We start from the raw sequence: 20,768 nt of genomic DNA on the forward strand, positions 1-20,768 counted from the left end.
GAAAACATTTTTGCATTCTTATTTTCTCAGCGAGGATAGATCCATTGACAAGCTCAGTCATCAGACATTTACTAGAATGTATCTCTTTTTTTAACCACTTGTACCTATCAGAAGTCTTTGGAAGAAGAGAAGAAGCAACATGTTGAAAAAGCTAAAGAATTGCAGAAATGGGTATCAAATATCAGCAAGACAATGAGAGATGGGGAGAAAGCTGAGAAACCTCTCTTCTCTAAGCAACAGGTATTCACAGAGGTCCTACTACTGACTGGGTAGAATTTACTTCTGCAAAGCACAGCCTAGAAACCTTTACCTCAATTTCCCCCAGGGTTATAGGCTTTTATAATGAAGATCTAAGAGGTTGGGCCATTAGGCAGTTTGCCCAAAGAGTCATAGTTAGAATGTGCTGGAAAATGGTGTCCTATTCCAAAGCCAGAACCATTGGCATTGACTCCGCTATCAGCAAGCCAATGGATTATAGGACCTTATCTTACATAGATCCACTCCCTGATTGGAATGACTAGGATTGTTGGCCAGTGAAGTCATCAATCCTCCATGCCACCCACGTAAGGAAGACATGGAGAATACCATCTAGGATGTGAACGTTGTTGAGTGTCTAGTCATTCTTTCCTGGATCTTTTCAGTCTCCAAAGGAAACAGTCACTTAGGGTTAGTTGGGAGACTACATCACGGAGGCGCTTTTGCTCCATAGTGTGCCACTTGAAGCTGACATTGGCATTACTGTCTAAATTCTATTAGTGCTGTTATTGGTGGTGGGAATTCCCTCTAGCTTGTATTTTGTTGTTGGGTTGGTCTTGTTTTACAGAGACAGGGTTGAGGCTATTTTCATCCTTGCTATGCAGCAGAGGCTGGCCTTGAACTCCTGATCTTTGGCCTCAGTTTCTCAAATGCTAGGATTTCAGACATGTGTCATCATGCCTACACATGGACACCAAGAGAAGCTTTTGTGAAAGGAATAGTTTTCCTACAGAAGGCTACCTCCCACCCTTGCCTGACGGGTAGTGTCTAGAGCTATCATTCAGTGTCTGTGTTTCTGTCTCTCCTAGCTCTGCCTCAGTACTTGTACTTAGCTGACATTGACACGGGGGTCAGGAAAGCTATCAACTCTTGTCTATTCCTGCTTTTGATATAAGGCCAAAGAGATCTGACTTGGGGTTTCTCTTGAAGAGGTTTATACTGAGTATATACTTAAAATATTCATTGAAAAGGGAGCCAGTTAGCTCATAGTCTTTCATGGTGTGTATCAGTCAAATGGAAGAATTCAAAAAGCATTTACGTTTGGTGTGTCTTAAACCAAAACCCTTCAAGGTAATTTGCCTCAAATATTTGATTTACAGCACCTTATTCCCAAGTTTTTCCTTACTAACAAATAGGAAAGCATTAAAATAGGCACATAAGCCCTAGCAAAGATGTCTTAAGAGAATGTGTTTCTTCAGAAGCATGAATTATATGAACACCTGGTGTCTTCACATTATAGTCACAAATTCTCTAAAACACGAGTAAGATTTAGATGTACTATACACAAACACTTTTAAGTAAGATCATGGCCTTAACTGGAATTCTACCAGAACACTTGCTCTTTATTTTTTAAAGGACAAAGTAGTTTGATAAACATAATGAATGAGTTCTTGAAGATTCTATTTGCTTTCATGATTACGTACAGCCACACAGAGTAGATATAAATTGACTAAGCAGTATCCCTGACATCTTTCAGTTGGCCCAGTATTCCCTCTCATTCCTGATCATTTACAAAAATGGATGCCTTGATCAAATGAAAAGGGGTTAAGGAACAGTCTTGGGAAAACTATTGGTCTCTCAACCAAAGGGTTTTCCTTCTCCGATTGCCACAGATGACTTGGAATAGAGGCTGCTAACCTGAGCAGTTATCTCTTGATCTAGAGGCCTACTGAGTACTGCTTTCACCATAATGAAAGGAACCTCTGGAAGGAAGATCCCTGTCCCACGGTGTCCTTTTGAGAATGATGTTAGTGAGCAAGCACTGGGTTTTTGGCTTTTGGTACGGACATGGTTGAGCCAGGGCAGATGCAGGAACGTGTGGTGTTGCATTGTTGTGTTAGCACTGTGACTGGAGGGCTCTGCACTTTCTCTTGTGTCTGCTGCGGAGAGCTGACCTCTTAGGCAGGCCTTACGCTGCTCACAGCCAATAGGCTATGTGTGTCACCCAGAAAATACAGCTGTCACTTTTTATCTTGATGAAAATGGTGTATTTTTAAATTATTATTTAATACTCATTTTGTGGGGGAGTATTTGAATGTGCCTTCTTTACCTTACAGCTTTCCAGTAAAGAAATAGCAACCAAAAAGGAGCAAATCTCTGAAGCTCTTCAAGCCACCCAGCTTTTTTTGGCTAAACACGGAGACAAGTATGTTGGATCTCATTGTCCCTTTCGTGCAGGGGAGGGTCAGCTTCTAAAATACATCCAGCAGACAAAAGGCAGTGCGTCTTACCCAACGTCTCAACCGTGGACACAAACCAACCAGATTTCACTTAATAGAACATGAGTTTACAATCCGTCACCGCTGGTCTTCACTGTTCTGCAGTGTACCAATCCTCATCTAGTTCTGACAAGTACACTGTCTCAGACAGGTTGAAGATGAGTAGCCATTCTGTGGTGGTTCAGGTTCTAAGTCAGGTTCTACATAGTGCCCTAAAACTACATTTGGGAAACTTCATACATGTGTTCTTTGTGTGTGTCTGTGTGCATGTGTGCACATACATGCGTGCATGGGTGTGTGTTTCTGTGTTTTCTAGTCCTATTTTTCACAAGTTATGTATTTCAGCCAGTCATTGTAACGGAGAGAAGGCGTTTTTCCCTTGTTTTGAATCCTCTTGGAATGTCCTCTTCATGGTTACCCTGAAATGATTTTATGTTATTCCTTGAAGAATCCTTCTCTGATCATCTTGCAGTAGTTACTCTGGTTCTGTTTGTTTGCTTTGTTTTTACCCTGGAGTGTAACTAACCTATTAGTTTAACTCTTTAGTCTCTTTCTTAAGCAGAGGAAGTAATCTTATATAGGCTCTTTACTTTAATCCTTAATCATTTCAAAGCCTGTGAAATAATTCAGGCTCTATTTTAAGATTAAGTAGCAGAGATATTTGAGGCAATTTACATACTTGCACCCTTGAAGGCTGACATTACCTCTTGACACTTGCCTACTGTAGACTGACAGATGAAGAAAGAAATGAATTGGAGAAACAAGTGAAAACTCTTCAAGAAGGATATAATTTATTATTCAGCGAATCTCTGAAACAAGAATCACAGCCGTCCGGAGATAGGAAGGTAGAGGAGAAGGTAACGTTACTCACAAATGTGAGGTCTGTTCAAGAGTCTGGTTTGTGCATGACTGAAAATATATGGCAATGTACCTCGAGGTTTATACGTGGAAAATACTTGGAGAGAATTTATTTGAGTGTTTGGAGGCTTTTGTGTACAAAGTTCAATCTTACATGTGCTGATCATCATTCATTCTGTGCCTTCTTAATCTCTGCCTTGCATGGTGAAGGAGAACGCATTCATTCCCTAACTCTTCTTTTTCAAAACCATTCTTTACTGTTAGGTATTTTATTATAAAATATGGTTAGGAAAGAGCCTACGGTTGATATGCTGTGGAGCTTTTCGGTTGTCTGAGATATCCACGAGAATTATTTGAGTGATGGGGAGCTACATCTTAAAGTGAGAATACTCTCATATCTTAAGCAAAAAAAATAGCAGAAATCGCTTAAAAATTGTCCGGCTCACAGTCATGTGCCGAACCCAATGTCCGATAGTTAAAAGGTGTGTGTTATTTTTAGCTCCATGACTTCTAGGAATACTTTCACATAATTTGTCATGTTTGGGGGTATGTAACAAATTTCCTGGCTCCTTAGGGTTCTGTTTTACTATCCTTGCAAAGGTTTGTGTGCTGTAAACATCAATAGCATGGAGTCTGATGCTCTCTCATATCAGTAGACCCTAATCTCACCCAGATGTAGAAAGCATGATTTGCCTTCTAGATGTGTGTTCTATTTTCTCACTGCCCACACCCACTCCTGTGTCCTCACTAACCTTGTTAGTGTGCCCGGATATTAAGTTTTCAATTCACAGATGCATGTTGTTTTCAAAGCTTTATCACATCCTGTGCTGATGAATAGATCACTGACATAGATCACTTGTGCATTTGAGCTACCTAACATTCACAAGCTGCCTTGGTAAGTAGAGGATTTTTTTTTATGATTAAGTATACTATTATAAAAACAAAACCACCGATGTTATAACTGTCTTGGGTACCAGACTGACCCAGTCTCTCTGCATTTCCCTTTCAGCGGGATAAAGTGATTGCAGGCGCCATGAACCAGGCAACTGGAGAGGTCCTTTCTATCTTCCAGGCGGTTTTAAGAGGCCTGATTGACTATGAGACAGGAATCAGGTTGCTTGAGGCACAGCTAGTGATTTCTGGTTTAATTTCACCAGAATTAAGGAAGTGTTTTGACCTCCAAGATGCTAAAAGCCATGGCCTCATTGATGAACAAATTCTGTGCCAACTGAAAGAACTGAATGAAGTAAAGCAAGTTATCTCCATGGCATCGCCTTCCACGATTCCTGTGCTACATTGTCTGACTCAAGGCTTGATATCAGAACCCATGGCCATACGAGTTCTTGAGATACTACTTTCGGCAGACTCTCTGGTGGTTCCAGCCACGGGCGAGCACCTAACCTTGCAAAAGGCTTTCCAGCAGAATTTGATTTCCTCAGCATTGTTTTCTAAAGTCCTAGAAAGGCAAAATACTTGCAAAGATCTTATTGACCCATGCACTTATGAAAAGGTATCTTTAACGGACATGGTACAGAGAAGTATTCTGCAGGCAAATACTGGGATTTGGCTTTTACCCGTGAGACCGCAGGAGGCTGGCAGAATAACACTGAAATGTGGAAGAAGCATCAGTGTCCTAAGAGCAGCTCATGAAGGGCTCATAGACCGTGAAACCATGTTTAGGCTGCTAGGTGCACAAATTCTGTCTGGTGGTCTGGTCAATTGCAACTCTGGTCAGAAAATGACTGTCGAAGAAGCCATGGCAGAGGGAATGATTGACAGAGACACTGCAAGTAGTATCCTCACCTATCAGCTTCAGACAGGAGGAATCATGCGCTCAAACCCTGCTAAGCGCTTGACAGTAGATGAGGCAGTGCAGTGTGACTTGATAACTCCCAGCAGCGCGCTTCTGGTCCTAGAGGCCCAGCGGGGCTACGTTGGACTCATTTGGCCCCACTCTGGTGAAATCTTTCCCACATCCTCTTCCTTAGAGCAGGAGTTGATTACAAATGAATTAGCCTACAAAATTCTGAATGGGAGACAGAAAATTGCTGCTCTCTACATCCCAGAAAGTTCTCAGGTCATTGATTTGGATGTTGCTAAGCAGCTGGGCATTATAGATAATAATACAGCCTCGATTTTAAAAAATATAACACTGCCAGACAAAATGCCAGATTTGGGAGATTTGGAAGCTTGTAAAAATGCCAAAAAATGGCTTTCTTTTTGTAAATTCCAGCCGTCTACAGTTCATGACTACAGGCAAGAAGAGGATGGTTCTGACGGTGAAGAGTCAGTCACAATCCAGAGCTCAGAACAAACTAAAAAGTTATTCCTATCTTATTTAATGGTGAACAGCTACATGGATGCAAACACGGGACAGAGACTTTTGCTCTATGATGGGGACTTGGACGAGGCTGTGGGCATGCTGCTGGAGAGCTGCAGTGCAGAACTCGGAGCCGACACATCCGTAAAAGAGAGTCTCTCTGTCTTAAGCATCCCTGGTGCCTCTCCTCATTATGCTTCAAGTAAAGAAAAGGATAAATGTCCGATGCCAGCAGCTGGCTCTGATAAATGTCCTTACAGACAACCTGAACATAAAGAGGCTCTTGACAACAAAGAGCGTGCCATAAATGAAGAGCTTTGTAGACCAGAAAACAATGACAACAGTAGTGAATTGTATTGGCCAGAAAACCTAATGAATACAACAGCCATTGTTCATAAAGGCAATAGTCCATCTAGTGTGTGTGTCCCCAAACCTGCATCATATTCAACACAGCCTGAGTTTGCAGAAGGGAGCATGCTCAGACATGATTCTGATGACGTACTTCAAGACTATAAAAACCAAAGTGAGCTTGAAACAAAGGTACATCTGGGTGAGCGTAATCATTCTAAAATCACTCAAGATTTTGCAGGTAGTTTTTTGACTTCAAAAGCTGGTAGACTTTGTAACTGGAACAAACGAGAGAATGAAGATAATACGCAGAATGACTCATCTGTCTTTGACTACTCCCCCCGACTGAGTGCTCTGCTAAGTCATGATGAGTTGAGGCACAGTCAGGGACGTTTCAGTGATCCACAAGCCCCACAGAATGTGAGTTGTATAGGTGAAGCTTCCCCGTTGTCATTCAATGACCAAAAATTGTCGTCTGATAGAAATACAGGAGAAAAATTCCAAGACCAATTTCTGGGAATCGCTGCTATTAACATCAGCTTCCAGGGGCAGCACAGTGGACAGAGGTCTTTAGAGGTCGGGTGTGGCGATCCTCAAGAGCAGTGTCACAGTGATGAGTACATGTCAGATGCTTCAGGTGAGCACAGTGATGAGCCCATGTCAGATGCTTCAGGTGAGAGTGGAAATGCCCAGCCAACAGATGAAAACGAGAAAAGTGCATCTGCGGTGGAAGAGCGCTCCTGTACCACAGTCCCTGGGGATGGTTCATGTACCAACACGCTGTCCCCTGGAGGAGCCATTGGTGCTGATGACTATGAGACATCGCTGCTGGCTGATCAGCAGAGTGACACAGGAACAGACACTGAGAGTGATGATTATTTTTATGATACCCCCTTGTTTGAAGATGATGACCATGATTCTCTAGTTCTCCAAGCTGACGACCACGATTGTTTGCATCCTGAGGACTATGACATGATGCAGGAGGAAAATGATGGGACCCCTCCTCCTGCTGACGTTTCTTATGACGTTTCAAAAGAGAAGGAAAATCCTTTGTTTCCCCAGGGAGGTAGAGTTGATGGCTTAAGTGTGACGAGCAAAGTGCCTTGTTCTCAGGAGCTTCTTGTAGGGAAGGAGAAACTTGAATTACATTTAGTTGGCCAGAAACAGTGCAGTTCAGTTGGCTCAGACAAAGTGAATGAACAGTTGATGGAGTCTGTATCTAAAAGGGAAAACCTGTGTGACCTTGACAATGATGGTTCTGACTCACTGACTGATGGTGAAATTATAGGAAGGAAAGAGGGCTCCGGGGCCGCATTAACACCTGATGGTAGCCGGAGAGGAAGAAGAGAGGAGTTTGACACTAGCCAAGAAAGTCAATCTGATACTGATCATGGAGGTTCTGAAGGAAGTAGAGAAAGTTACGGGCATTATATATATGATGATAGTGACAGTGATGATGATGATGACGATGACACTCATAGTGGGGACTATAGCAGTGAAGATGGTGACCGAGGAGGAGGACAAGGAGTAGAAGATGAGAATGGAAAGCCCATGCGCCAAGTTGAAGATACCCAGTTGTGTGCCCCTGCTGTAAAGGAACCCGGGGATGGAAACCGAAGTCTCGGTCACACGGTCCTCCTAGAGGAAATGTGCCACGCAAGTGTGTTGCAGCCGCAGTCAACTGGCGAGACAAGTCAAGGCACTGAGAGAAGCAACCATGTGGAAATTAGAACTGGAACTGAGGAGGAAAACAAAGCAAGTCTATCCAATCACGTGGCAACCAAAGACGCGTCGCTGCCTGGTGCTAAACACAGCACCTCAGAAAAAATGTTTGGCAGTATTTTGTCTGACAACACTGGTTTGGTTTCTGAATTAGAAAGAGATGTAATGAACACAAAAGTCAAGTTGGTTCAAGGGCCAGAATCTACAGATATTCTAAAAGCTGAAGACAGGCATCTTGAGAATGTATCACCCCAAATCAGACCATCTTCGGATAAAGTCATCTGTTCTGGAACTGAGTTAATAGGTGGACCTTCTGAGGAAAGCCGGTTGTCATCCACAGTAAATGACAAGGGTCAGCAAGGGAGCGGAAGAGGTCTGGTTAAAGGTAGAGACTGCAAAAACGACCCTCTGGTAGATGAAACATCCATTCAGGAAATGGGCTTGGGTAAAGAAGGGTTGATAGAAGGCCCAGGAGAAGAAGAAAGGTATCTCAACCCTTTTCCAAATACAAGGGCAGCAGAGAGCCTCACCATGACTGACAGGCAATTTCTCCATCTAATAACAGACACCGAGGAACTTAGTCACAGAGGGGACCTGAAAGCAACAACTGTGATTCTTGGAGATGAATCCGAAAGTGTGCCAAGGAGGGTTAGCGTGAGTCCCGTTCCGTTTGAGACTCTTGCAGAAATATTTGACACCTCTGCTTCTAAAGTGACTCCTGCTTACTTGACTTCAGATGCTACATCCTCCGAGGTAAAGAGCCACGTAGGAGACGATGCCGTCACAGGAGGACTGGAGACAGAGAGTGGTCCGCTTACTTCTTTAGAACATGGCGACAAATGTACAACAGCGGGTGTACTAGAACCAAACAAAAATATCCCAAGCTGTGTCTCAGTGGTTTCTCCTCCCTTGGAAGATGATTTACAGACAGTAAATAATGCAGAAGAAAAGTCTGTCATTCCCCAAGAAGACTGGCCTCCAGGTGCCGAGATCCAGCAAAGTGATCCTTGTAGCAAAGAGAGCGTCTCAGAAGGAAAAGCAGGAATTGAAGAGGTCACTACAGAAAATAGTGACACCCCACTGTTACCCTTGCCTCTTAAAAGTGTGGAGGACTGTGGAGACAGCCCCGGTTTTGTGCCGTCTAAGCTGCGTCTGAACGGGGTGGGAAACAGCACGTTAGGTGTGGACGGCTCACTGTTAGAAAGCGGCAGGGAAAAGGAAACCACAGAGAGATGGCCACACAGAGAACCAGCCTTCTCTCCAAAGCTCCACGAGGGAGAGGTCCGTGCTCCCGAGTGCTCTCTGGCGTGTGTAGATGATGGAAAGAGGATCTTGCAAAGCGTATTAGAAGAAGGTCATGTGAATCTCCAAGACGGGAGAGACCCTTCCGCCTGCACAGACACCAGAATTTCAATTCAGAACTTAATTAAAAGAGTTGACTTGTCTCAGTTGCCAGATGAAGTATCTGGTGTGCCCGGTCCTGGCGTTCCCCCCATGAATAACTCATCAGAACTGAAGGCAGAGAGTGGAGGTGATCCACTCTGTATTGAGAGTCTGCAGTTGGAACTTCTTGATATACTGAAGCAAAACCAGCACACCCCAGGCACATCTGAGTTGGTAAAAGTATTAACTCAAATGGAATGTGATCCAAAGAAAAAAGGCATCGCATCTGAATTATTTCCACCACAACTTAAAAATGCTTTTCGTAAGCTGCTGATTGACGGGAATGCCACTGAAAGAGAACAGGCTGAAGCCTCAGATCGGAGCCCATGTGCTGCTTCCGAGCTGGTGGAAGAAAAGCCGGACAGCTGCAGTGACCTTCAAAGCAAAGAAGGAAGTCGCTGTTCCCTGAGTCCACAAACTGTAAGAGACACAGGGGCAGAACACTCTGCTGTGCACACAGCAGCCTTGCCAAGAGGTGAGAAGCTTGAAGAGCTATGCAGCGAGCCTCCAGGTCATTCAGAATATATTTCTATATCAAAAACAATGGCCTCTGGTGACAGCTCAGTGGAAAAAGTGAGTTGACGTATGCATTTTTTTTCCATGACAGTTCCACAATAAACATGTGGGGGTTATCCCTTACATTTTGTTTTCTTTTAATTTTTTTTCATAAAGACTATTAATTACTGTGTCCAAATTTGCTTTTAGTGTTCCAATGAGTTGCAACAGTGTTTACAACATACTGAGAAAATGCATGAATATTTGGCTTTGCTTCGAGATATGAAACCCCCCTTAGACAACCAGCCACCTGCGGATAGCAGTCTAGAAGCCTTGAAGAATCAGCTTACGCAGTTAGAGGTAAGAGTGGCCTACTAACATGCCTATCAGCTTTCCATCAGTGATCAAGTTAAGGAGGAGATTTATTTGGGTTCCTGACTTTAGAGCCTCTTACCTATGATCTCTTGGACCTGTTGCTTTTAGTTTTGTGGCAAGGCAGTTCATCACCTCAAACTGAAAGGCAGAAGAAAGAGTCCATAGTGCCCTGTCCCCTTTGAGAGTACCACACCCCTGGGATCTGATGTCCTCTTCCTAAGTCCACTTCTTAAAGTTTCTAATCCTCCCCTGTAGCACCAAGCCAAGGACCAAAGCACCAGCCGTGGGAAGCATCCAGATCCCATCTGCAGTAGCTGGTGGTTCATGGATGATACCATTTCGTGCACAGTTGGAATGCTTCGCTCTTGTGTTTTTGTTTGGGTTCGTGGTTTCTGCTGTTAGTGAATAGGTGTGGACTGTATTTCTCTGCAGACATTTGAGCTGGGATTTGCTCCAGTTGCTGTGTTTTTAAGAAAAGATCTGAAGTTGGCAGAAGAGTTCTTGAAGTCTTTTCCTAGTGACCTTCCCAGAAGACATCGAGAGGCACTGAGCAAAAGCCACGAAAGTTTGCAGAATGCCTTCTCGACCCTCAGCAGTGAATCCTCAGAGAGGAAGAAGCTGATCATGCTCACAATCGACTCTGAAATGGTAAACATGAAACGGTGAATTCTGAATAAAATGTGATGGGGAATTAAACCATACTTTGAAGGGTTTTTTTTAAAGTATTATATTTGTAACAGTTCTCAACTCTTTTGTTGTTGTTGTTGTTTTCTAGTCGAAGCTCGAAGTTTGTTATAAGGACTTCCTACATAAACTCACATCCTATTCAGATTGGGTGTCAGAGAAAAGCAAATCTGTGGAGGATATTCAAACTGTGAACATCCAGGATACTGAACTTGTAAAGGAAAATGTGAAGTTTCTTAAGGCAAGTATCGAAGTACATATAACAAAGTACAAGACATATAGATTTAGTGTGAAGTGTTCAGGACGAAGACAGTCTTCCCGGGACTATGAGGGATTATTTCCTGTCTTTGGCTGGAAGAGATGTCTTTTCATAGTTGTTCTAGCTCTGGAAGCTCTCCCATACCCCGTACCAAGTTCTCATTACCCCTGACAAACTGACATTTGTGTTCGTAAATGAATTATATATGTATAAGATAGTAAAAAAAGATATGTAAAAGGCTGTACAAAGCTAGTCAAATTATAGGAATCATATTTATATGGTAATTAATTTTGGTCTGAAATTTTTTTTTACAGGCTCTTAATTTCAGCAACATTCCCACTAACATGGTTAGGCTCCTTGCCTCAGAATCAGAAAACTAAAATTATAGTGTGTTAATTCACATTTTGTGTTCTTCATGATCTTGCTATGTGCTTTCATAATTGAAAGGCTAATGAAATATTAGCAGCTACTTTGTGATGTTAATGGGCCTTTCATGACCATGGATGAACCTGTTTGGAGACTTTTGGTTTTTTTGTTTTGTTTTGTTTTGTTTTCGTCGGTTATGTATTAAGTGTGACCTACCAGACAAAGACTGAATATTCTTGGTTTCTTTTTTTTCTATGTTAACTGTGTCATATTTAAATACTTTATCATTGGGGTGATAAATACTTTATCAAGTGGCTTAGTGTAGAAAGTGTTTCCACACTTCTGTGCACATATGAGGATCTGAGTTTAAATCCTAGATTCTGTGTTAAGTGGGGTGGAGTAGCACACATCTGTCACACTAGTGCCTCTGTGGGAAATGGGAGGCGGAGGCAGGAGAATCCCTGGTCGCCTGTTGACCAGCTGGCTGGGAGAAAGCAATGAACAACCCTCAAAGGCCAAGTCTCGAACGAGGCAGAAGGCAAGAACCAACACCTGAGGTTGACCTCTGACCTTTAACCTGGTGCCCTGGCATACACATACCCATACTCCCACACATGCAAGCGCACACACACACGCACGCACACACACACACACACATGCACACACACACACACACACATGCACACAATCACATAGATACATTACCAGGTGATGGATAGGTAGGTTTGTTGATGACTACTGAGAAAGGATCATTAACCCTTAGTACTGATAGGAGGAGCGTATTTAAGCAATTGACTAATGCTGTAGAACTTCCTCACTGCCACCTACCGTCCTGACAACTCGTACTGCTTTTCCCCAGGATGTGCTAAGAGACCTCACACATACCAAAGTGCAGCTTGAAACGACGGCCTTTGACATACAGTCCTTCATCTCTGACTATGCACAAGATCTGTCTCCCAGCCAAAGCCGACAGCTGCTGAGACTCCTGAATACAACCCAGAAGGGTTTTCTTGATGTGCAGGAGCTGGTAACCACCGAGGCAGGCCGGTTAGAGACTCGCTTACACCGAGAGCAGGAACTCGGTCATCAGAAGGTCTGCCTTTCTTGTGCTGTTGTGAGGGGTTCTGTGTGTGCCTGAGTGGGTATGGGGTGACCTGGGTGGGCTCAGATCACAGCATAGTTTCCCATGTTGATGTTTCCATGCCGTTGATCTGTTTTCATCGTTTTCTAACAGTGTTTTGTCAGGTGAGAGCCTTAATTTTTCTCTCTGGAATTGGAAACCGAAAGCAATCAGAAGTGTCCAGGTTTAACTGATGAAGGTTTAACTCTAGAGGCTCAGAGTGCCATTTCCCCTAGAAGGAGGAGTGGTGAACAGAGTCAGGGCTCGTGCTTCAGAGTATCCGCCTAGAGCAATTGCCTGGATTTGTGTCCTAAATGCTCTACTTTGTCTGCTTTTGTGACGTAGGAAAGTCACTCGCCCTCACTCTGGTCATTGGTCAGTTAGAAATCGTAGTGTTTATCTGGTGATCCTGTGAGCACTGATAGAGTGATTCCTAGGAAGCAGCCCTGTGCCTGACCCATGCTGAGCTCTTAGTAAACGTGGGCTGAGTTTACTGTGGCTATGATCTAGATAAATGAGTGTGCATGGGGGATAGGAACATAAAAATACAAGTTTTGACTTATTAGCCTTTGAGAGTTCATGAGTTCAGTACTGTGTACTGACGGTAATGAGCATAGGACACACGGATGAAGTAAAAGCGATGCATGTGAAGTTCCTTTAATTCTCGAAGCAATCGGGTGTTGTGTGTCGCATGATAACCTGTATATACATAGCCATATGTTTACTGACAAACCACAACTAACTTCTCTTTTGGTGTCCTTTTGCAGAATTAATTATGTATGTTGCAGGTTTCAAGAGCTTAAGAAAATGGAATGCTTCTTCCTGTCGATCAGAAGTTCCATCTCTCACACCTATGCATGGCCAGTATTCTATCACGCGCCCTCGCCTAAACAGGCTCTTCCGTGTGGATGGGACATGCTCATACTGCACTCTCTGTCTATCCTCGCTCAGTTTGCACTCCAATGCTATCATGTTTACAGCATACTTAAAAAGCTTAATGGAGGGGGTTTGAAAAGTGTATTCTGATAATAGGCTTGCTCAGAAGTGCTTTGAAGGTCACGCATTGAAGGTGTCTTGGGTGTTCTCCCTCTTAGGTTGTGGCAGAGCGTCAGCAAGAGTACAAAGAGAAACTCCAAGGTCTGTGTGATCTCCTCACCCAAACTGAAAACCGCCTGATTAGTCACCAAGAAGCCTTTGTGATTGGAGATGGCACGGTGGAGTTAAAGAAGTACCAGACCAAGCAAGAGGTAGACCTTTGGTGGCAGCAGCCGTATGTCCCTCTTAGGTCTGGTTACAGTGTCTGGAAGGCCACTGGGATTGCTGAAAATGTATCAGCTGTATCAGAAAGCAAGGCATTCCCAGAGGCCCTGAGAAAGTGCTTTAAACTTTATACTAAAAGCTAGATTTACACTTAGAACAGGCAAGGTGACATACTCCATCAAGGGGTAAATGATACATCACAGTGTGGACCCTTTATGTCCAGCTGACTCACTTACACATCAGGAGAAACAGCCTCCAGTCTGAGTTCTTTCTGAGTACTCAGTACTCTCTCTTCCTATTCCTCCGGTCTTTTCCTGTAATTCATTCTTTTTTCTGTCTTAGAGGCGAAAGGGATTAAATAGCAAAAGTGCGAGATGAGAAAAATCTGTATTTGGGTTTTAGGAGAAAGAGAACCTCGTTATATGTAGCTTTTGATTCAAATTCAGTGTTAGTCATGCCCCTGGGTGTCAATTCCCTTCAGTGAGTACTAAGTGTACCTCTGCTGCTACATTGTCATTCAAGCCCAGTGAATACAAATCAAGTCACTCCCAAAGTTAATGTCACTTGGTAGTGGTGTTATCCACAGGCTCTCATGCAAGTCGAACACTCCGGAACTGGGACAGCCTCTGGGTAGAGTATGGAGAGAGGTGTTATTAAGATGCAGCAGGGTACTATACAGGATGGAAATGCATAAGGACAGAGTTCCCTTGTTTTTAAGAGGGAAGATCACAGGGGGAAATTCCTGCATCCCTGACAAAGGAAAGCTAACTCCTGAGGGAAAGCTTCTTCTCAAGAGTCCTAGTAGCCTGGGCTAAGATGCAAACACTGCATCATGCCAGGTAGTGGTGGTGGCACATGTTGTTAATTCCAGCACTCGGGAGGCAGAGGCAGACGGATCTGAGTTCCAGCCCAACCTGGTCTACAGAGCAAGTTCCAGAACGGTCAGGATTACACAGAAATACCCTGTCTAAAAAAAAAAAACAGACATACACACAAAGCTAAACAAACAAACAAACCACACTATATCATATTTAACCTGGTGTTAGAAAAAAAAAAAGAGAGAGTTCTCTGATGGAGCTATTTTCTTTTCTTTCCCAAGTAATGAGGAGGAATTAAAATCAAGTGTTCAGTTGGGTGTGCGTGCCTGCAAGCATAGCACTTGGGAGGCCGAGGAGAAAGACCACATAGTGAAACCCAGTCTCAAAACATATATATCACTGTTTTGAAGTAGAGTAAATCTCACCACAAATATATGTTGTAAATGTTCTTATATAAATCTCATACAAATTTGTAGAGTTCATATGCTGAGTGCCTCAATATTTTCAATGTTTCACAAATACTCATTCCTTAACATGAAAAACTTATACATTTTTAATATTGATATTTCAAATTATATGAAAATTAAAGTGCAGCTAAACCAGTTCACACTACCTTGCTCAATATGCTTTCTCAACTGCATCTGCTAAGTCTCTCTGCCTACAAAGAGTCTTTTCGAATTACAGCTCTGCAGGAATTGAAATGATGTAATAGAATACTTTTTTCTTGTGTGTGTTTTAAGGAATTACAGAGAGATATGCAAGGAAGTACGCAGGCTTTGGCGGAAATAGTGAGAAACACGGAAATCTTTTTAAAAGAGAGTGGTGAGGAGCTATCCCAAGAAGAAAAAGCTTTAATCGAGCAGAAGCTGAACGAGGCTAAGACAAAGTGTGAACAGCTGAATTTAAAGGCAGAACAGTCGAGAAAGGAGCTGGACAAAGCGGTGACATCAGCCATCAAGGAAGAAGCTGAAAAGGTGCCCGTCCGTCCGAGTGTATGGTACATGGTTGCTATGCTGGAGGTGGTTAATGCAACATGGTAGCTGCTTGCTTTTATTAAGCCTGTCAGGTGGTGAGTAGCACTTAACCCTGAGAACTGAAATGCTGGAACTATGGATCTAAAGTTGCCAAACACAAACAAAGATGGGAAGAATTGGCTTTGCTTAATTTCTCCTTAAGTAGAAGCAGGTTGAGAGACTTTGGACGTGAGAAATGTTGTCAATTGTAGTTAAAAATTCAGAATAATATGTGTGAAGGCCGTGTAGACCCAGAGTAACTGCTTGTTGCCATAAGGTTTAATTCTCATATGTTTCTAATATGTGTTAGTTTTTATAATTCACGATTACGTAAACCTTTTTTAATGTGTTAAACCTAGGCTGTGTCTGTAATATTTACGGACCTTCCCTACCCAGGTTGCAGCTGTGAGGCAGCTGGAAGAAAGCAGAACGAAAATAGAAAACCTTATGGACTGGTTGTCGAACGTGGAGAAAGACTCAGGGAGGGCAGGGATGGAGCACCTGCAGGTGATGGAGCAGAATGGAACCCATGTGCATGAAGGTGATGGCAGGTCGGTAGCTGGGGAAGAGGACGAGGTCAACGGCAACCTGCTGGAGGCAGATCTTGATGGTGGGACCACGGGGGAGAACCTGAACCAGCAGTACCAGAGAGTCAAGGTGCGCTGTGTGAACGGCGATGTCGTCACAGTCTGTGTGTATGTTGGTGACAAGTCAGGCAGATTCATACAGCTACAGAGATTGAAGACTTTCCCCACCCCAGGTTCACTGTATGTCAGATATAAATTACGGTGGAAGGTCTTAGCAAATAAAAATAGTAAGAAGTTAATCATGAGGAAACAGCTTCTGTGCACAGGTAAAGCCCTGTTTAAGAAATGAAAGAGGGCATTCGCGTTGGCTTATTCTTGCTGGGGGTCTAAGTTCTGTTCCCAGCACCCACATCAGGCAACTAAAAACTGCCTGTCACTCCAGCTGTCCTCCAAGGTCATCCATAACAGACATACAAAGACGTCACCTAAAACAGCCATTGCTTTAGACCATAGCATGACATTTTCCTTCTGAGATCAAAAATCCTTCAGAGCCAATCTGCGGTCTGAATGGGGACACAGTCAGAGGACCCAAGTTAGCAATGTCGGTCCTCTGTAACTGTGCTGGGCCCCAGGTCAGCCAAGTCCCTCTCCTCCCTCAGCCTGAGATGCTGATCTGATGCTGTAAGGTGCTCTGTATGTCCATCCTATCGGACGCAGAGCCCTGCTGAGGAGGAGCATATGAAGGTGACTCAAGTGTCAAAGACCCAACTTGTAGGAGAAAATGGTTTGAAAAAAAGTGTGTATCCGCGGTACAGAAGGTGTTGGGCACTGCTCCGGATGGTGAGAATGCTGGTGTGGACAGCCTGTGCTCCGGTGGCTGGCTGAGAGCAGGCTTGCGTGCAGGGTGTAGCTCTCGGTGACTTTACTGTCCTGACTCGTTCTGCCCCGGGTGTCAGCACTGCCCTAAGTGCTTAGGATTCCGTCCCGGCACTTGCCTGCTAAGGAGGAGAGGGTGTCATAACACGTGATAACTAAGTTATGTGGTTTGGTCGAAGGTAGTAAGTGCTAAGGGAGAGAGCTCTTAACTGAGTTGGCCAACAGTAATTTAATGTAATGTGGTTTGGTTTTTAGTATTTAAACCAGCTAGTTAAGATAAAACTGTGTTGATGAGATTTATGCAGATATTTAAAGGGGGGATGGAAGCTGCTATGTAGTTGTCTGTTGAAAGAGCTGCCTCCATGGAAAAACACAAGGAAAAAAAAATTTACCGATATATCTACCCAGGTGGGCGGGGTTAGAGGTGGGAGCAAGCGAAGACCAGGTATAGCAGAAAGAGCCCTGCTGTGTTAACCAGATCGGGCCATGTTAGCCATTAAACTGGGAAAACTGCTTTACGTGCCATATTTGGGTAGCGTATTTGATGAGACTTCTTATAGATGGAGAGGAAGGAACTTGAGATGCCCAAGGCCGAGCTGCTCTCTGGAAACTGAGATCATTGGTAGTTCTGTGTACATTCTTGACCTGTTGGCGGCACCATTTCCCGAGAGCTCTCTCTGCCTTTCTGCCTCAGAGTAGACTTGAACACCTAGCATGAACCACGTTCTGGAGGAATTCTTTGTATGTGAGCTGAGATGATCCTTAAAGCAAACCTGTAGCACACTGAGGTCACCACCTCCGTGTTCACTGTAAGAAACCGAAGTCCATTGAGCCCAGATGTCTCCAGTGGGCTCCCTTGCATCTGCTCCTTTAATTCTGTTGGACTTGTTAGAAATGCTGTTCTTGTTTCGCTGTCTCTAAATTAACCAGTAAGAGGATTATATATGTGGTGGCTTGAAAAGCTCACCGAGAAGCAGGTTGGGTTCTGGAAGCCCCGTCACCCCAAGGCCACAGTGCTCCCCAGCTCTAAGTTGCCTCTGACCTGTTCCCACACAGAACCAGCGTGACAAGATCATGGCTCAGCACCAGGCAGTCATCTTAGCCACGCAGTCTGCACAGGTGCTGCTGGAGAAGCAGGGCCACTACCTCTCACCCGAGGAGAAGGAGAAGCTGCAGGCAAACATGCAGGAGCTGAAGGCGCATTATGAGACGGTGCTGGCTGAGTCTGAGAAGAAGGTGAAGCTGACGCACTCCCTGCAGGAAGAGCTGGAGAAGTTCGATGCTGACTGTGGTGAGTTTGAGCATTGGCTCCAGCAGTCGGAACAAGAGCTGGAGAACCTGGAGGCGGGAGCGGACGACCTCAGTGGCTTAATGGACAAGCTGACGAGGCAGAAGAGTTTCTCAGAAGACGTCATTTCACACAAAGGCGACTTGAGGTACATCACCATTTCTGGAAACAGGGTGTTAGAAGCTGCCAAGTCTTGCAGCAAGAGAGATGGCAGCAGGGTTGACAAGGACAGTGGCATCGACACTTCTGCAACCCACAGGGAGGTTCAGACTAAACTGGACCAGGCTACACACCGCTTCCGGTCTCTCTACTCTAAGGTAATTCTATTTTTCTTTTGGTTTTTAGTAGAGGTCACTCTGTGATACATTTTTCAATCTGTCCTCTTGACTTTTGCTTTGTATTTAGAAGTTAAAAAAATAAGCTGGCAAGGGAAAATAGTAGTGTTGTTAGTCTTCACTTCTGGAAAATGTCTCTTAAAAATTAGCAACTTCAAGTTTTCAGAGAGGTTTACCCGAAGTTTTTGTTCTCAAATTATGCAGTACCAAAGGTGACCACCAGAGGGAGCATATGAGCTAAGCAGAAGGAGGAACTAGTCTTGCCATGTGACGTTTTCATATAGGAGAATTCCCTTCACATATATTACAGAACTGTCCTACAGTTGTATTAGATTGGTATGCTCTCGTTATTAATGACTAGTGTTTATTAGTTATGAGTGTTCTGTGTTGCTTCATTTATTACTCTGGAAAATAAAGAGTCATATTACAAATAAAAACTGTATGCCAGTTGTGGTAGTAGGAAAAGAATAGTGAATTTGGGTTATCCTGGGCTACATATTAAGATCCTGTTTGAAAATGGGGAGGGAGAGGACGTAAGAACGTATTTCCCTGATTGCAACATAGGCTGTTCAGACCACCCACCTGCATAAGAGATTTGAAGAGCACCTTTGCGGCTTGGCTGGTGCTTCCTCGTAGTGTGAGCTATTTGACCTCATCGTGTTAGCCTTGTGCATCAAGTAGAGTTGACTTATAAGGCTCTGTAAAAGTATTTTCATCAAGTTTCTATATTTTATATGTAAAATATGTTATATATTGCATAATATTTATATATGTGTATATATGTACACACACATATATATGTATATATATAGAGAGACGGTGTATACACACACATATATAGTGTCTGAAAACCCCAGTAAGTCTTCCTTGTCCAGTGATTCCTTCTCGTTTGAGATCAGCCACCAATGCTTTTTAATCATTGTAAGTCTAGAACGATCTCTTTATTTGTAGGTTCCCTTTTTGACTTTTCCACACGAAGGGAAAAAAAAAAACTCACTTTGGTTGATCTGTTTTTCTCCCCAAGTTCCACGGCTCATACATGTCAGATTATTTGCCATGTGATAAAATAGTGGGTTTCAGCCTCCCTTCCCGTGTCTGCTTCGGCTTTCAGTGCAGCGCTCTTGGGAATAACCTGAAAGACCTGGTGGACAAACACCGACACTATGAGGACGCTGCGTGTGCGCTTCTTTCCGGGCTGCAGGCCTGTGAGGCCAAAGCAAGCAAACACCTACTTGAGCCCATTGCTGTGGACCCCAAAAATCTGCAGAGGCAGTTAGAGGAGACCAAGGTAAAGAAGGAAGGAGGGAGGGAAGGGGGAAAAAGCTGCTCCGTGGTCCTGTTGACGGCCTTCCCTTCTCTGCAGCAGTGTGGTAGTTCCGCGTGGAGCATATCCTGTCCCATCAGAGGGTTCTGAATACGCTGAACGCTCCATAGCTTTTGTCCACTGTTACTGAACTGCTTGACATTGATGTTATTGCCTGCACTCTGCCTCACCCACCTCCTACCCCCAACAAAGCCCAGCCCGCTTACTTACTGTTCAATTTCTTAATTTTTCTCCCTTTTCCATTAGAATTAAACTCCGTGAAGGTGGGTGTTTGTGTCTGAGGTTTTCAGTGCCGTATTCCCAGTATCTAGATCACTAGTTCTCAACCTGTGAGCTGTGACCCCTTTGGAAGCCGAACAGTCCTATCTCAGGGTTTCCTAAGACCATCTATATATCAGACATTTACATTCATAACAGCTGCAAAATTAAAGTTATGAAGTAGTAATGAAAATAATATTACAATTGGGTCTCACCTTAACATCAGGAACTGAATTAAAGGGTGACAGTGTTCGGGAGGTCGAGAAACACTGATCTCGAGGATCACCCAGCCCACAGTGCACAATCAGTGTTCGTTCAAGAGTGACCTGTAGAAGAACGTCGCTGTAATATTCAGAGTGCCTCAGAGTTAGTGTTGGGAAACTATTATATTCCCTCGTGGAGGATAGAAATACAAACTTTGTCAGACCCGTGAGGCTGGACAACCTACATGGGTGTTAGGAATTACAGGATCCAACCCTGTTTATACCACGTTCCCAGTGTGGAACTGCACCTGTTCACCCAGAGATCGTGGGAACCTATCCCCAAGGCTTGTTAGTCTTCGTTTACACTATCAGTGTGAGTCACCTGTCACAGTTAACTCTCGT

At 43.8% G+C, this 20,768-nt stretch overlaps 1 protein-coding gene across 22 annotated transcripts in view; it reads left to right on the top strand.

Moving 5' to 3' along the window:
* Dst (dystonin) overlaps positions 1-20,768 on the top strand; it is a 408,649-nt gene that overhangs the window by 286,691 nt on the left and 101,190 nt on the right. For 15 of the 22 annotated variants that reach the window (XM_048430395.3, XM_048430401.3, XM_048430399.3 and 12 more), the window contains 13 exons: positions 112-240; positions 2,313-2,401; positions 3,202-3,331; positions 4,342-9,738; positions 9,871-10,020; positions 10,468-10,683; positions 10,811-10,960; positions 12,204-12,437; positions 13,559-13,711; positions 15,283-15,516; positions 15,952-16,212; positions 18,015-18,563; positions 19,693-19,869. In XM_048430395.3, the coding sequence (XP_048286352.3) occupies positions 112-240; positions 2,313-2,401; positions 3,202-3,331; positions 4,342-9,738; positions 9,871-10,020; positions 10,468-10,683; positions 10,811-10,960; positions 12,204-12,437; positions 13,559-13,711; positions 15,283-15,516; positions 15,952-16,212; positions 18,015-18,563; positions 19,693-19,869 (7,869 nt within the window). The remainder of the gene's footprint in view (positions 1-111; positions 241-2,312; positions 2,402-3,201; positions 3,332-4,341; positions 9,739-9,870; positions 10,021-10,467; positions 10,684-10,810; positions 10,961-12,203; positions 12,438-13,558; positions 13,712-15,282; positions 15,517-15,951; positions 16,213-18,014; positions 18,564-19,692; positions 19,870-20,768) is intronic. The other 7 variants (XM_085679495.2, XM_048430406.3, XM_048430409.3 and 4 more) reach the window with 2 other exon arrangements.

Source organism: Myodes glareolus, chromosome 18, assembly GCF_982192425.1.
Source record: "Myodes glareolus chromosome 18, mMyoGla1.1, whole genome shotgun sequence".
NCBI lineage: Eukaryota > Metazoa > Chordata > Mammalia > Rodentia > Cricetidae > Myodes > Myodes glareolus.